Below are 17,042 nucleotides of genomic sequence, written 5' to 3' on the forward strand. Positions count from 1 at the left end.
TGCGCAAACAACCGCATCATTTAAGCTACACATTCAAACGGTCTGATCAGAACGAGCGCATGCATGCCCACTCCGCTAAACACCTAACACAAGCAAAGTTCACAGCGCCTATTCACTCAGTCTCTATACTACATGCGCATACATGTATATTTAATACAATTCCCCAAATTACACATACATGCAAATTCATTGAATTCAAAAGTTCTTTAGTATTTACTGGTTTCTTTTTAGGAAATTTGAAAGAGAGACTTACATGGCGCCCCTCTCGCTGAGACAGGATCTCTGAAGCAATCCATACAAACATTTCAACTATGTAAGAACAAGCTTACCTTTTTCATAGTTGTGGCCATAGTGTTTGCAAGATTGTCCAAAGAAACTATCTCCAGCCCTGAACGCCATTCCTCAGTCCCTGTCCCTCCTGGCTAGCTCGCCAAATTCTGTCGTGGAAAATCAATTCAAATATAACTCTTACAAGAACTTGTGAAATCAAACATGCTTTTTAATACAATTGTATAGCCAGCTGGAATGTCCCGCGGAACACACACCGCTTCCCAGCCCCGGCTCCAACATTTATACACAAATAGCATATGGGTCCACCCCATATGCAAATAAGCATACTTCCCCTAATTCTTCCTGCCATCATTATCTTTTTAGTTCAGGCTTCCTGCTTGTTCACGCCTACTAACGCCCATTATCTGCTTTCAGTTAAATTATAATAGTGGCCAGACCCGTGCTTGTCTTAAAAATAATATATGTCCATCTATCCTATAGGCCTATGACTCAACCCTGTATTTAACTCAGTGCCCCAGCATGTTCTCTGGTATGTGTCCTTATTGGAATTGGCAGACTATGTGTCTCTTCTATCATTACCCTAAGCGTATATTCCTCTGGTATGTCTGTACTTAGTGGAATCAGCAGACTATGTGTCTAGTGTCCAGTTTCCCTAAGAGCCTATTTCTCTGGTATGTATGCACTTAGTGAAATCAGCAGACTATGTGTCTCTTCTCTTCATGTGGTCTGCCACTTCAATGTTCAGCTGTCCTATGCCTCCACATGCCATCCATGTGTCTCATTTTACTCCTACATCATCTGTCCATAGAATATTCTTCCAAGAGTCTTGATGATCATCCAGGTGCTTCCAGGTGCTTTTTGGCAAAAAAGGGTCCCATTATGCCTGGCAAAAACCAAATACTACATTCCACAGTAAGAACTTTACATCAACGGTCAAGCATGGTGGTGGTAGTGTGATGGTTTGAGGATGCTTTGCTGCCTCAGGACCTGAACGACTGTATCAGAGAATTCTACTGTAGAATGTCAGGCTATCCGTCTGTGAGCTGAAGCTGATGTGCAGTTGGGTCATGCAGCAAGATAATGATCCAAAACACATCAAGTCTACATGAAAATGGCTAAAAAGCAACACATTTGAAGTTTTGGAATGGCCTAGTCAAGGTCCAGAACTAATCCCAATTGAGATGTAGTTGCAGGACCTGAATCGAGCTGTACATGCTTGAAAACCAACAAATGTCGCTGAGTTAAATCAGTTCTGCATGCAAGAGTGAACCGAAATTCCTTCACTGCGATGTGAGGGACTGATCAACAACTACAGGAAGCATTAGGTTGGTTGGAGTCATTGCAGCGTAAGGTGGCACAACAGGTTATTGAGTGCAATTACTTTTTCACACATTGGGTGTTGCATAACTTTGTTTATGAAATCAATGAAATAAGTATGTAATTGTGGTGTTATTTGTTCACTCAGAGTTCCCTTTATCTAATATTAGGTTTTGGTTGAAGATCCGATAGGATTCAGTATAGAGAAGATTTGAAAGGGGGCAAATACTTTTTCACAGCACTGTAAGATCTCCCAAAAATTGTTTGTGTAAATATTTAAACAAATGCTTAATCTTCCAAAATTAGTACAAAACATGCTGTTCTTATTATAACATTCAGCACATTGAGGTGGAAGTGAATAAAGCAGGTGAATCGTGTGACTGGATCCATAGTGACTGCTGTTTCCAAGGTTGTTGGCAGTTGATATGGGGGAGACAGTATAAGAATGGCATTGTTATTCTGAGGACACTGAGGTAATTCACTAGCCACAGCTAGCGGACCGAAGGAAATTCCCCCTTTTGTTAGTCTAGACGTAACTATGGGATCATCCTGGCTGAATAAAACACACTGGTGGCCATGGCAAAGTATAGAGAGACTAAGAGAGAGAGAGTCTGAGAGAGAGAGAGTCTGAGAGAGAGAGAGACTAAGAGAGAGAGAGAGAGAGACTCACTAGAAGATCAGTTTTGGGCCCATTGTGTGTGTAGTTTGCATTTGACACACAGTGTCCACAGTTTCCACACCACAGGATGGATCCCCACAGTGAGGCTTTTGACAGCCTGATGAATTAGGCCTGACAAGAGCCAAAATGGCTGTCCTCTGTGCCAGCTGCCAGTTGAGCATTTACACTCTGTTAATTGAATTGGCAATTTGTGGAGCAGTACCTGCCCCAGAGTCTTTGGTGGAGCCGGAGATGCCATTTAGCCCTGCTCTAATGTAGAAACTAGGGAATAAGGAATGCTAAGCTTCCCAATAAATTACTGCAGATTTGAAATGACAGTCCGGGGCCCTGTTGCAATTTTCTATTAAATGATAAATAAATTAACAATAGCACTAATGTTGACTTATAAAACTGAAAGTTAAATTGACTTGTGATAATGGCGCCGGCGGGGATGGCTGCCGTTTTACGGGCTCCTAACCAACTGTGCTCTCAATCGCACTCCACACTGCGCTTTCCCACCTGGACAAAAGTAACACCTACGTGAGATTGCTGTTCATTGACTACAGATCAGCGTTCAACAGCATAGTACCTACCAAGCGCATCACTAACTTAAGGACCTTGGGATTAAACACCTCCCTCTGCAACTGGATCCTGGACTTCCTGATGGGCCGCCCCCAGGTGGTAAAGGTAGGCAACAACACATCTGCCACGCTGATCCTCAACACTGGGGCCCCTCAGGGATGCGAGCTTAGTACCCTCCTGTGCTCCCTGTTCACCCATGACTGTGTGGCCAAGCACAACTCCAACACCATCATTGAATTTGCTGATGACACAACAGAGGTAGGCCTGATCACCGACAACGATGAGAAAGCCTATAGGGAGTTAAGAGACCTGGCAGTGAGGTGCCAAGACAACAACCTCTCCCTCAATGTGAGCAAGACGAAGGAGCTGATTGTGGACTACAGGAAAAGGAGGGCCAAACAGGCCCCCATTAACATCGACAGGGCTGTAGTGGAGCGGGTCGAGAGTTTCAAGTTCCTTGGTGTCCACATCACCAACGAACTATCATGGTCCAAACACACCAAGACAGTTGTGAAGAGGGCATGACACCACATTTTCCCCCTCAGGAGACCGAAAAGATTTGGCATGGGTCCCCAGATCCTCAAAAAGTTCTACAGCTGCACCATCAAGTGCATTCTGACCGGTTGCATCATCGCCTGGTATGGCTACTGCTCGGTATCTGACCGTAAGGCGCTACGGTGTGTAGTGCGTATGGCCCAGTACATCACTGGGGCCAAGCTTCCTGACATCCAGGACCTATATACTAGGCGGTGTCAGAGGAAGGCCCAAAATATTGTCAAAGACTCCAGTCACCCAAGTCATAGAATGTTCTCTCTGCTACCGCATGGCAAATGATACTGGAACGCCAAGTCTAGGACCAAAAGGCTCCTTAACAGCTTCTACCCCCAAGCCATAAGACTGCTGAACAATTAATCAAGTGGCCACCTGGACTATTTACATTGACTCATTATTGTTATGTAATTTTCTTGTATTACTTTTTGATTGTATAATTTTTTTTAACTTTAGTATATTTAGTAAATATTTTCTTAACTCTATTTCTTGAACTGCATTGTTGGTTAAGGGCTTGTAAGTAAGCATTTCACGGTAAGGTGTTGTATTCATCGCATGTGACAAGTAACATTTCATTTGATTTGACTTTCAAATAGCACTGCGGTTCAGATATTGCCACTGTACTGAGAATCAAATTGTAGTAAATAGCAATCTTGAAACCAAAAGCTGTTTGTGACATGGTACACAGCCGACATTAAACATTGAGAGTGGTGAATAGAAACAGATTTTTTCACATCATAAAGCTGCATTAGTTTAAATTTAAGGAACGTTTTCACCCTGATTTGCATGCACACACAGTTAGTTTGAATTTGGATTCTGAGTTAATACTGTTTTTGTCATTCCGCTAGAGAGAACGTTTAATAACTTTCAGTAGCAATGTCAGTTCTTGTTATATGTAGCTAGTGCTAAGTCTATCAGATTTTGTTTGTTTTCTATTGCAACAAATGATAGAGCAGAGATTTGTCAAGCAAAGGTTAAACTATGCTATGCATTACTTATTGTCTCAGCATAATTTGAATACAATTTTTCATAATGTTCTTCCTGTGGTGTGTGAATAGTGTATGCATATAGTGGTGATATACTTAATACTTATTAATCAGCCCTTACAAAGAAAAAGCCCCCAATTTAAACAGAAGTACATTAGCATAGGTGTTAAAGTGATGTTTTTACAGTCACACTACCCTTAGGTTAAATGCGGAAGACACATTTCAGTTGAATGCATTCAGTTGTACAACTGACTAGGTATCTCCCTTTCCCTTTCCTTCAGGATTTTGGCAATGAAGCCCTTTGTCTACTTCCCCAGAGTCAGATGAACTTGAGGATACCATTTGTATGTCTCTGCTTGCAGTTTGAAGGAAGTTGCAAACTAGCATTAAGCGCAATTGCTAACTAGAGTTGGTAACTGCTAGCATGCTAGGAGATACCATAGACATCAAGTCATTGTGCTAATGCTAGTTAGCATTGGCTCACAAAATTCCTCTAACTTCCTTCATACTGGATGCAGAGACATACACATGTTATCCATGGGTTTGTCTGCCTCTGGAGAAGTAAATAAAGGGCATCATTGCCAAATCCCGAAGTATCTCTTAAAATATTGAAACGGGGGAAAGTAATGTCAAAATTGACCTTGTTAAGCTGCATTTATGAACCGGAAAAATCGAATGGGCTGGTTTTAGCCGCTAACGTAATGGAATCACTGTCTCCAGCTGTTGTATACCTTTATTAATCAGTCTACTGTGTGGATTGAGCCAAATTTAGACTAGATTGCCCCCACAATAATTGGCCTCCTGGTGTGTGTGTGTGTGTGTGTGTGTGTGTGTGTGTGTGTGTGTGTGTGTGTGTGTGTGTGTGTGTGTGTGTGTGTGTGTGTGTGTGTGTGTGTGTGTGTGTGTGTGTGTGTGTGTGTGTGTGTAGAGTGTGTGCGAGACAGGGACAGTCAGACACAGTAGTCGGAAGTTGATTGGCCATCTGCACCCAAGGCGCTGCTCTGAATTGCTAATGTGTGTGTGTTATTAAGAACTGTGAAGGAGCTGTTGGCAGGAAGAGGGGCTTCAAGGTGGCCGCAGTCCTCCCCCAATGGTTCCAGTTTAACATTTTTACATCTATATTATAAAATATTAACCACGTATAGTTTCCAGTTTTCAAAAGATCCCCAAGAGCAATCTGTCACTTATTTGCCAGGGCTCTTTTAGCTAGGGAGAGAGCCCAGTCTAACTGTGTAATGATGAGGACCATTGTAGAGGATAAATAATGATTTCCTCCACTCTGTCGGCCAGGATATAAAGATGATAATTGAAGTTGGTCAAGTGTGCTTTGATCTGTGATATTTCTGCTCTGTTCTACATGAACTGCCTGTTTGAACCAACGGATGGCCGGGTGTGTGAGTGCTGGGTAGTGGATCTATGCTGGGTCACTGTGTGTGTGTGTGTGTGTGTGTGTGTGTGTGTGTGTGTGTGTGTGTGTGTGTGTGTGTGTGTGTGTGTGTGTGTGTGTGTGTGTGTGTGTGTATGTGTATGTGTATGTGTGTGTGTGTGTGTGTGTGTGTGTCCGGATTCTGGAACTGGTTGTTCTGCCTGCCAATGCTTCATGTCTTGTTTGTATCCTCCCCTACCGTGCCAGAGTACAGTATGTGTGTGTGCATGCCTGTATGATTATTTGTGTGTGTGTATGTATCCAGTGCATGTTGTTTGGCATTGGCCCCACTCCTCAGGGAGGGGAAAGGGATAAATGCTTACAGCATAACTGGAGGGGGAGAAGTGTGATTACCATGTCTGGCGTAGAACACGGAATGCAGTGAAGGACAGAGGCCCCTCATTGTGCAATCTGTGCCCCCCTCACATCCACCCGGGACCTGGCCTCTGACTCTAACCAGCTCCCCTGGCTTCTTCCCCGAGGAGGCCTGTTTGCTCCTGCTCTTTGAGAGTCTTTAATGGCCTTTCAATGTTTATATTACATCATTAATTGCCCTTAATTCAGCAACATTAACCCAACGCCTGGCTAAGCTCTGAAAATTAAGTACAGAGCACTTTGTTATAAAATTTCCCATAATGAGCTCTGGTGGGACAAGGGACTGTTAAGTTTGAATGTACCGCAGGCCATTTTTTAGCAGTAACGGGTAGCACGGTGCATCTCCCTACTTTTTAAGCTGGGAGTCTTGAAATAATGCCCTAAGGGCACAGTCTTCTGGTTCGTCTGCTCTGAGGCTGAATCAATGGAATGATGTAATCCCTCATTTAGAAATAAGACTTTGTACCAGTCAGCGAATCATTGAATATGCAAGCTGGTTGCACTTGATAATAGCCTTGTACTGTTTGAGTTGAGCCCTTTGGTTAGCATTGCTACAGTACTTATTACTATAGAGTTATCATAGTGAATGCTTGAGATCGATGATGTCAGCTGTTTTATCATTACAGCTGTTTAGCTGTTTGCTATTGGTTCTCACTACCCTAGCAACATTTTTCACAATGTATTTGCGTGTGTACTTCACTGTAGATATATACTATATCTGTTGCTTGCCTCTCTAGCTACTTTTATGTATTACACAGTGATATATGTGCATACAAACCCAGTCAGTCTTACCTCTGACCACCCAGTGTGTGTGTGTGTGTGTGTGTGTGTGTGTGTGTGTGTGTGTGTGTGTGTGTGTGTGTCTCATGCCTGCCCAGTCTGTCTGTCTCACCGTGGCTCTGTCTGTTCTGTTTAATTGTGTGTGTGCAGCTATAGGAGATCAGCGAAGGAGGACTCCCAGTGCGGTAGCCTCAGAGATCTTCGAGCCACACCTCGGGAGCCACATATTGCAGGTAGGATGAGATGAGAACACACCTGTCCTGTCCCACAGGCACCATCACCCCATCTAACAGACCTGCTATTAACTCTATAGTACAGTTACTAGGGTTACAATATTCTGGTGATTTCCTATGGTTGGAGGATTTCCAGATGTTCTGCATATTCCCTCCTGATTTGTGGAAAGCCAGGGACTTTAGAAAACCCTAGCAGCATAGTAACTCAACTCCGCATACTATTCACATGGTTTATTACTGACATCTGTTGATATCTTTCTTTTCTTCATGGACCAACAAAATGATTCAAAGAAACTGACACTAAGGAAAAGCTTTTATCCAAAGTGACATACAGTACAGGAGTGAAAACAGTCCATTTATAGTATGTGTATGTGATCCCTTTGGAAATTGATCCAACAACCTTGGCATTGCTGGCGCCATGCTCTTACAATACCAACTGAGACACACAGGATACAGTTTTGAACTTTTAGCATTTCTTGAACATACAATATTTTATAGCATACAGAAATGTTGGAAAATCCTTAATATTTATGATATACTTAATACTCAGTAATGATATATTCACATTCTAGTTTCTTATGTAATCTAGGCCTGTACCTTATTTCATGTAATGTAGAACTATGTTTTTATTGCAGTAAAGTTGAATTGTTAAATGGAATGAGGAAACTAGGATCATGGTTAACCCTGTTAGTCCTGAGGGTATTTTGCATTTATCTTTTTACTGCTGATTGTTAGTGCTGCTTATCTCTGTACATACAGTTGAAGTCAGAAGTTTACATACACTTAGGTTGGAGTCATTAGAACTAGTTTTTCAACCACTTCATAAATTTCTTGTTAACAAACTATAGTTTTGGCAAGTCGGTTAGGACATCTACTTTGTGCATGACACAAGTGATTTTTCCAACAATTGTTTAAAGACAGATTATTTCACTTATAATTCACTGTATCACAATTCCAGTGGGTCACAAGTTTACATACACTAAGTTGACTGTGCCTTTAAACAGCTTGGAAAATTCCAGAAAATTATGTCATGGCTTTAGAAGCTTCTGATAAGCTAATTGACATCATTTGAGTCAATTGGAGGTGTACCTGTGGATGTATTTCAAGGCCTACCTTCAAACTCAGTGCCTCTTTGCTTGACATCATTGGAAAACCAAAAGAAATCAGCCAAGACCTCAGAAAAAAAATTGTAGACCTCCACAAGTCTGGTTCATCCTTGGGAGCAATTTCCAAATGCCTGAAGGTACCACGTTCATCTGTACAAACAATAGTACGCAAGTATAAACACCATGGGTCCACGCAGCCATCATACCACGCAGGAAGGAGGCGCGTTCTGTCTCCTAGAGATGAACGTACTTTGGTGCAAAAATTGCAAATGAATCCCAGAACAACAGCAAAGGACCTTGTGAAGATGCTGGAGGAAACAGGTACAAAATTATCTACATCCACAGTAAAACGAGTCCTATATCGACATAACCTGAAAGGCCGCTCAGCAAGGAAGAAGCCACTGCTGCAAAACCACCATAAAAAAGCCAGACTTCGGTTTGCAACTGCACATGGGGACAAATATCGTACTTTTTGGAGAAATGTCCTCTGGTCTGATGAAACAAAAATAGAACTGTTTGGCCATAATGACCATTGTTATGTTTGGAGGAAAAAGGGGGAGGCTTGCAAGCCGAAGAACACCATCCCAACCGTGAAGCACAGGGGTGGCAGCATCATGTTGTGGGGGTGCTTTGCTGCAGGAGAGACTGGTGCACTTCCCAAAATAGATGGCATCATGAGGCAGGAAAATTATTTGGATATATTGAAGCAACATCTCAAGACATCAGTCAGGAAGTTAAAGCTTGGTCGGAAATGGGTCTTCCAAATGGACAATGACCCCAAGCATACTTTCAAAGTTGTGGCAAAATGGCTTAAGGACAACAAAGTCAAGGTATTAGAGTGGCCATCACAAAGCCCTGACCTCAATCCTATAGAAAATTTGTGGTCAGAACTGAAAAAGCGTGTGCGAGCAAGGAGGCCTACCAACCTGACTCAGTTACACTAGCTCTGTCAGGAGGAATGGGCCAAAATTCACCCAACTTATTGTGGGAAGCTTGTGGAAGGCTACCCGAAACGTTTGACCCAAGTTAAACAATTTAAAGGCAATGCTACCAAATACTAATTGAGTGTATGTAAACTTCTGACCCACTGGGAATGTGATGAAAGAAACTAAAGCTGAAATAAATCATTCTCTCTACTATTATTCTGACATTTCACGTTCTTACAATAAAGTGGTGATCCTAACTGACCTAAGACAGGGAATTCTTACTCGGATTACATGTCGGGAATTGTGAAAAACTGAGTTTAAATGTATTTGGTTAAGGCTTATGTAAACTTCCGACTTCAACTGTAAGCCCAAAGGTTTGCTTTGAATCAGTAAAGCAAGAAACATAATTTGATACTACAGCTGATATAAAAAGTGTAAGCTGGTAACCATGCTGACTGTCAGGAGTTGTAGATCATCTAGCTAGTTAGTTTTTCTTGTAATCTACATTTTAACCTGGATTGCCACAATATCCATATCATGTTATTCAAGGCATTTTTTTCAAATAGGCACACAGAAATTGCAGTAGCTCATTATATTGCTTAAGTTTATTGATAAAATATATATAAAAAATGTCCTTCAGGTCACGTGTCCTATCCAGTGTGTTGCTCCCTCCCAGCCTCATATAGTGAATAGTGGGTTCTCATGCAGGAAGTGAACACAAATAAAAAGAGGTTGCAGCAGAGACGTTGTCACCTGTAGTCCCCTGAGTACACAGTGACAGCCATATGCAGCAGGTCTGTTCCCTATTAAACATGGACTGAACTGAAAGGGACGTCTTCCTGCATTTACCTAAGATCCCCAGGTTTAGTGAGTTTGAAAGAAAGAGGAGGGAGGAAGATGTTTCCCGTATGGTAAATAAATGCATCGAACAACCTTCATTTCAATATTGATTTAAATGACAGAAACGGCAACTGATGTCTGTGATACTGTATATGTAGGATGTTGATATTTGTAATCTGGCTATGCATTTTTTTATTGCATCTGAGGGTATGAATAAAGTTGTATTGGATTGAATTGAAACTCTCAACGGTCACCCACTGACTAGCCTTCGTTTCAAAACGTCACTGAACTGGGATGTCCATGTTACTGTGACGCAGCGTCACGGCAGTAGCCCCCTCTCACGATAAGCAAACACTTTCCCTGCGACAGGTTAAGTGTCTGACAAGAAAGCGGAAATATATAATTAACATCAATAGCAGGCTGGAAGTCTGTCGAGGCGTGGCCTTTTCAAAGAAGGACTTGTTCCTGGCAAATTGTCCCCATTAATCTTCTGCTTAATTGATTGTGAAAAGTTTTAGGATGACATTTAGAAAAAGCCTGCACGGCCGGTGATTGATTTGGAGAAAATGAACTAATAATGAATGCAAGGCAGTCATTACTTGTTGAGCACAGCGGCTAATTTTCGACAGATTAGAGTGGGTTTGATAGTGCTTAATAAAGAGGATGGTTTGATGAGCTCCTCTCTGCTCTACACTACCTGCCTGTCTTGCCACTCAGGGCCTAACCAGTGCTCATTACTCTGAGCGACTATGGCTCTGCCTAATCAAAAGCCAGACTCAATAAGAAGCACTAGCGGTCCCTTTGATATTTTCTCCCTTACAATTCTACATAACTCAAAATATTGCAATGACAATTTTGCAATGACAACAGTCGAAACTGTTCAAACACTTATACAGTAGAATGTATAATCAGGCCTCCCGAGTGGCGCCGCCATCACTACTTGAGGCGTCACTACAGACCCGGGTTCGATCCCATGCTGTGTCACAACCAGCTGTGACCAGGAGATCCATAAGGTGGGGCACAATTGGCCCAGCTTCGTCCGGGTTAGGGAAGGGTTTGGCCGGCCGGGATTTCCTTGTCCCAGGCAAGCTGACTTTGGTCACCAGCTGGACAGTGTTTCTTCCGACACATTGGTGCGGCTGGCTTCTGGGTTAAGCGAGCAGTGTGTCAGGAAGCAGTGTGGCTTGGCAGGGTCCTGTTTCGGAGGACGCATGACTCTCGACCTTCGCCTCTCCTGAGTCCGTAGGGGAGTTGCAGCGATTGGACAAGACTGTAACTACCAATTGGATATCACGAAAAATGTCAAATAAAAAGAATATATATTAAAGAATGTGTAACCACTTTATTTAAGAAATGTGTAAAATGGTAACACTGTTTTTGTTTTTACAGCCCTGTTTCAGCATGTATTTACTTACACAGTCTATGTAGTAATAGAAAAGTACATGACAATAACAGTTATTACGATGATAAATAAAATATATTCAGCTATGACCCATTTGTCTGGTTGAGAAGTGCACCTGTGTCCTACACGTCTATTACCAGGAGGCATGCCTGTCAGAGCAGTAGGAACAGTGACAGCCCTAGCAGCACTGCGCTGGGTTGGGTTGCTGTTTAATCTGACAGAGTGAGTGTAAATGTCCCCCGGCACTGTGCCTGCCTCCTGTCTGGACCTAGTCATGTGACACAGGATTAATCCTGCCCTGTGTGTGTGAGAATGGGGCCGGGTTAAGAGCTCTGGGGAGCTCAGGCAGTTCCCTCTCATTGTGTCCTGGTCCCCAGCTAGCCACTACCATGGCTGCTTTGTGCTGCACGCTTCTTTGACTGAACCAGTTGACCTGGGAACGGGGCTGCATTCAAACAAGTCTTCTGTGGCCTTTTTCTTTTCAGGCCAAAATACATTGAATACGTTTACGATGAGTTTTGTCAACCCAGATAATCAATTAACTGATTTAATATGCGGAGATCAGCAGAGGTTGGCAGCTGCCGCTGTCTTCGTGGTGGAAGGAAGCCCTTTGCTTTTTTCTCCGTCCCCTCTACCCCTGTGTCACATCACTCACACTCAGATGTTACAGAGGACATTGGGTGCAATTGCTGCCGTGGATAATTTTTAAAAATGTATTTTTTCACTTGTAACAAATGGGAACTATTCACAGTAGCTACAGTAGCTCCATAGTCATGCTGCCAAAACAGATAGACAGACCCACAGGGACTATGTTGATGGAAGGTGTGTGTAGCTATAGAAGGCTGGGTTAGGGTGCATGTTTTTACCTGTAACCTAGAGGGAGCCCTGTGGGTTAGGGTGCATGTTTTTACCTGTAACCTAGAGGGAGCCCCGTGTGTTAAGGTGCATGTTTTTACCTGTAATCTAGAGGGAGCCCTGTGTGTTAAGGTGCATGTTTTTACCTGTAATCTAGAGGGAGCCCTGTGTGTTAAGGTGCATGTTTTTACCTGTAACCTAGAGGGAGCCCCGTGTGTTAAGGTGCATGTTTTTACCTGTAATCTAGAGGGAGCCCTGTGTGTTAAGGTGCATGTTTTTACCTGTAACCTAGAGGGAGCCCTGTGTGTTAAGGTGCATGTTTTTACCTGTAATCTAGAGGGAGCCCTGTGTGTTAAGGTGCATGTTTTTACCTGTAACCTAGAGGGAGCCCTGTGTGTTAAGGTGCATGTTTTTACCTGTAACCTAGAGGGAGCCCTGTGTGTTAAGGTGCATGTTTTTACCTGTAACCTAGAGGGAGCCCTGTGTGTTAAGGTGCATGTTTTTACCTGTAATCTAGAGGGAGCCCTGTGTGTTAAGGTGCTTGTTTTTACCTGTAACCTAGAGGGAGCCCTGTGTGTTAAGGTGCATGTTTTTACCTGTAACCTAGAGGGAGCCCTGTGTGTTAAGGTGCATGTTTTTACCTGTAACCTAGAGGGAGCCCTGTGTGTTAAGGTGCATGTTTTTACCTGTAATCTAGAGGGAGCCCCGTGTGTTAAGGTGCATGTTTTTACCTGTAATCTAGAGGGAGCCCTGTGTGTTAAGGTGCTTGTTTTTACCTGTAATCTAGAGGGAGCCCTGTGTGTTAAGGTGCATGTTTTTACCTGTAACCTAGAGAGAGCCCTGTGTGTTAAGGTGCTTGTTTTTACCTGTAATCTAGAGGGAGCCCTGTGTGTTAAGGTGCTTGTTTTTACCTGTAATCTAGAGGGAGCCATGTGTGTTAAGGTGCATATTTTTACCTGTAACCTAGAGGGAGCCCTGTGTGTTAAGGTGCTTGTTTTTACCTGTAATCTAGAGGGAGCCCTGTGTGTTAAGGTGCATGTTTTTACCTGTAATCTAGAGGGAGCCCTGTGTGTTAAGGTGCATGTTTTTACCTGTAACCTAGAGGGAGCCCTGTGTGTTAAGGTGCTTGTTTTTACCTGTAATCTAGAGGGAGCCCTGTGTGTTAAGGTGCTTGTTTTTACCTGTAATCTAGAGGGAGCCCTGTGTGTTAAGGTGCATGTTTTTACCTGTAACCTAGAGGGAGCCCTGTGTGTTAAGGTGCATGTTTTTACTTGTAACCTAGAGGGAGCCCTGTGTGTTAAGGTGCATATTTTTACCTGTAATCTAGAGGGAGCCCTGTGTGTTAAAGTGCTTGTTTTTACCTGTAATCTAGAGGGAGCCCTGTGTGTTAAGGTGCATGTTTTTACCTGTAACCTAGAGGGAGCCCTGTGTGTTAGGGTGCATGTTTTTACCTGTAACCTAGAGGGGGCCCTGTGTGTTAAAGTGCTTGTTTTTACCTGTAATCTAGAGGGAGCCCTGTGTGTTAAGGTGCATGTTTTTACCTGTAACCTAGAGGGAGCCCTGTGTGTTAAGGTGCATGTTTTTACCTGTAACCTAGAGGGAGCCCTGTGTGTTAAGGTGCTTGTTTTTACCTGTAATCTAGAGGGAGCCCTGTGTGTTAGGGTGCATGTTTTTACCTGTAACCTAGAGGGAGCCTTGTGTGTTAAGGTGCTTGTTTTTACCTGTAATCTAGAGGGAGCCCTGTGTGTTAAGGTGCATGTTTTTACCTGTAACCTAGAGAGAGCCCTGTGTGTTAAGGTGCTTGTTTTTACCTGTAACCTAGAGGGAGCCCTGTGTGTTAGGGTGCATGTTTTTACCTGTAACCTAGAGGGAGCCCTGTGTGTTAAGGTGCTTGTTTTTACCTGTAACCTAGAGGGAGCCCTGTGTGTTAGGGTGCATGTTTTTACCTGTAACCTAGAGGGAGCCCTGTGTGTTAAGGTGCATGTGTTTACCTGTGACCTAGAGGGAGCCCTGTGTGTTAAGGTGCATGTTTTTACCTGTAACCTAGAGGGAGCCCTGTGTGTTAAGGTGCATGTTTTTACCTGTAACCTAGAGGGAGCCCTGTGTGTTAAGGTGCATGTTTTTACCTGTAACCTAGAGGGAGCCCTGTGTGATAAGGTGCATGTTTTTACCTGTAACCTAGAGGTAGCCCTGTGTGTTAAGGTGCATGTTTTTACCTGTAACCGAGAGGGAGCCCTATGTGTTAAGGTGCATGTTTTTACCTGTGACCTAGAGGGAGCCCTGTGTGTTAGGGTGCATGTTTTTACCTGTAACCTAGAGGGAGCCCTGTGTGTTAAGGTGCATGTTTTTACCTGTGACCTAGAGGGAGCCCTGTGTGTTAAGGTGCATGTTTTTACCTGTAACCTAGAGGGAGCCCTGTGTGTTAAGGTGCATGTTTTTACCTGTAACCTAGAGGGAGCCCTGTGTGTTAAGGTGCATGTTTTTACCTGTAACCTAGAGGGAGCCCTGTGTGTTAAGGTGCATGTTTTTACCTGTAACCTAGAGGGAGCCCTGTGGGTTAGGGTGCATGTTTTTACCTGTAACCTAGAGGGAGCCCCGTGTGTTAAGGTGCATGTTTTTACCTGTAACCTAGAGGGAGCCCTGTGTGTTAAGGTATATGTTTTTACCTGTAACCTAGAGGGAGCCCCGTGTGTTAAGGTGCATGTTTTACTTGTAACCTAGAGGGAGCCCTGTGTGTTAAGGTGCATGTTTTACTTGTAACCTAGAGGGAGCCCTGTGTGTTAAGGTGCATGTTTTTACCTGTAACCTAGAGGGAGCCCTGTGTGTTAAGGTGCATGTTTTTACCTGTAACCTAGAGGGAGCCCTGTGTGTTAAGGTGCATGTTTTTACCTGTAACCTAGAGGGAGCCCTGTGTGTTAAGGTGCATGTTTTTACCTGTAACCTAGAGGGAGCCCTGTGTGTTAAGGTGCATGTTTTTACCTGTAACCTAGAGGGAGCCCTGTGTGTTAAGGTGCATGTTTTTACCTGTAACCTAGAGGGAGCCCTGTGTGTTAAGGTGCATGTTTTTACCTGTAACCTAGAGGGAGCCCTGTGTGTTAAGGTGCATGTTTTTACCTGTAACCTAGAGGGAGCCCTGTGTGTTAAGGTATATGTTTTTACCTGTAACCTAGAGGGAGCCCCGTGTGTTAAGGTGCATGTTTTTACTTGTAACCTAGAGGGAGCCCTGTGTGTTAAGGTGCATATTTTTACCTGTAACCTAGAGGGAGCCCTGTGTGTTAAGGTGCATGTTTTTACCTGTAACCTAGAGGGAGCCCTGTGTGTTAAGGTGCATGTTTTTACCTGTAACCTAGAGGGAGCCCTGTGTGTTAAGGTGCATGTTTTTACCTGTAACCTAGAGGGAGCCCTGTGTGTTAAGGTGCATGTTTTTACCTGTAACCTAGAGGGAGCCTTGTGTGTTAAGGTCATTAACCGCAATAGGTTGATCGACTGGGGTGGTGGGTGTAAGAAATCTCTCGCCACACTAAATAATAGCATTTATATCACTGACATGTAATATTTTTACATTAGATATATTATTTAAATATGGGTTACTTTGATGAAGCATGATGAAAGGACTCAGCTGCCAATGAAGGACAAATGTCTGGTGTGTGACAGAGTCAGGGGGTAGAGGGTGGGTGGATCTTTCTCTCTCTCTCAATTCAATTCAATTCAATTCAAGGGGCTTTATTGGCATGGGAAACATGTGTTAACATTGCCAAAGCAAGTGAGGTAGCAATACACAAAAGTGAAACAAACAATACAAATTAACAGTAAACATTACACATACAGAAGTTTCAAAACAATAAAGACATTACAAATGTCATATTATATATATACAGTGTTGTAGCAATGTACGAATGGTTAAAGCACACAGGTTAAAATAAATAGGCATAAATATGGGTTGTATTTACAATGCTGTTTGTTCTTCACTGGTTGCCCTTTTCTTGTGACAACAGGTCACAAATCTTGCTGCTGTGATGGCACACTGTGGAATTTCACCCAGTAGATATGGGAGTTTATCAAAATTGGATTTGTTTTCGAATTCTTTGTGGATCTGTGTAATCTGAGGGAAATATGTGTCTCTAATATGGTCATACATTGGGCAGGAGATTAGAAAGTGCAGCTCAGTTTCCACCTCATTTTGTGGACAGTGAGCACATAGCCTGTCTTCTCTTGAGAGCGTCTCTCTCTCTCTCTCTCTCTCTCTCTCTCTCTCTCTCTCTCTCTCTCTCTCTCTCTCTCTCTCTCTCTCTCTCTCTCTCTCTCTCAAGTGAAGCAAGTGAAGTAGATAATAAACAAAAGTGAAATTAACAATAAAAATGAACAGTAAACATTATACTCACAGCAGTTCCAAAAGAATGAAGACATTTCAAATGTCATATTATATCTATATACAGTATTGTCTCTCTCTCTCTCTCTCTCTCTCTCTGTGTGTGTGTCTCTCTGTCTCTTGCTCTGTCTCTTGCTCTGTCTCTCTCTTTGTCTCTCTCTCTCTCTGTGTGTCTCTGTCTCTGTCTCTCTGTCTCTCTGTCTCTCTGTCTCTCTGTCTCTCTGTCTGTCTGTCTGTCTGTCTGTCTGTCTGTCTGTCTGTCTGTCTGTCTGTCTGTCTGTCTGTCTGTCTGTCTGTCTCTCTCTCTCTCTCTCTCTCTCTCTCTCTCTCTCTCTCTCTCTCTCTGT

The 17,042-nt window shown here is 43.2% G+C and overlaps 1 protein-coding gene across 1 annotated transcript in view; it reads left to right on the forward strand.

Moving 5' to 3' along the window:
* Nucleotides 1-17,042, forward strand: part of LOC120023043 (neuronal PAS domain-containing protein 3-like) — a 319,774-nt gene that overhangs the window by 90,129 nt on the left and 212,603 nt on the right. Inside the window, exon 5 of the mRNA XM_038966990.1 lies at nucleotides 7,115-7,197. Within this exon, the coding sequence (XP_038822918.1) occupies nucleotides 7,115-7,197 (83 nt within the window). The remainder of the gene's footprint in view (nucleotides 1-7,114; nucleotides 7,198-17,042) is intronic.

The sequence above is a fragment of the Salvelinus namaycush genome, chromosome 28, assembly GCF_016432855.1.
Source record: "Salvelinus namaycush isolate Seneca chromosome 28, SaNama_1.0, whole genome shotgun sequence".
NCBI lineage: Eukaryota > Metazoa > Chordata > Actinopteri > Salmoniformes > Salmonidae > Salvelinus > Salvelinus namaycush.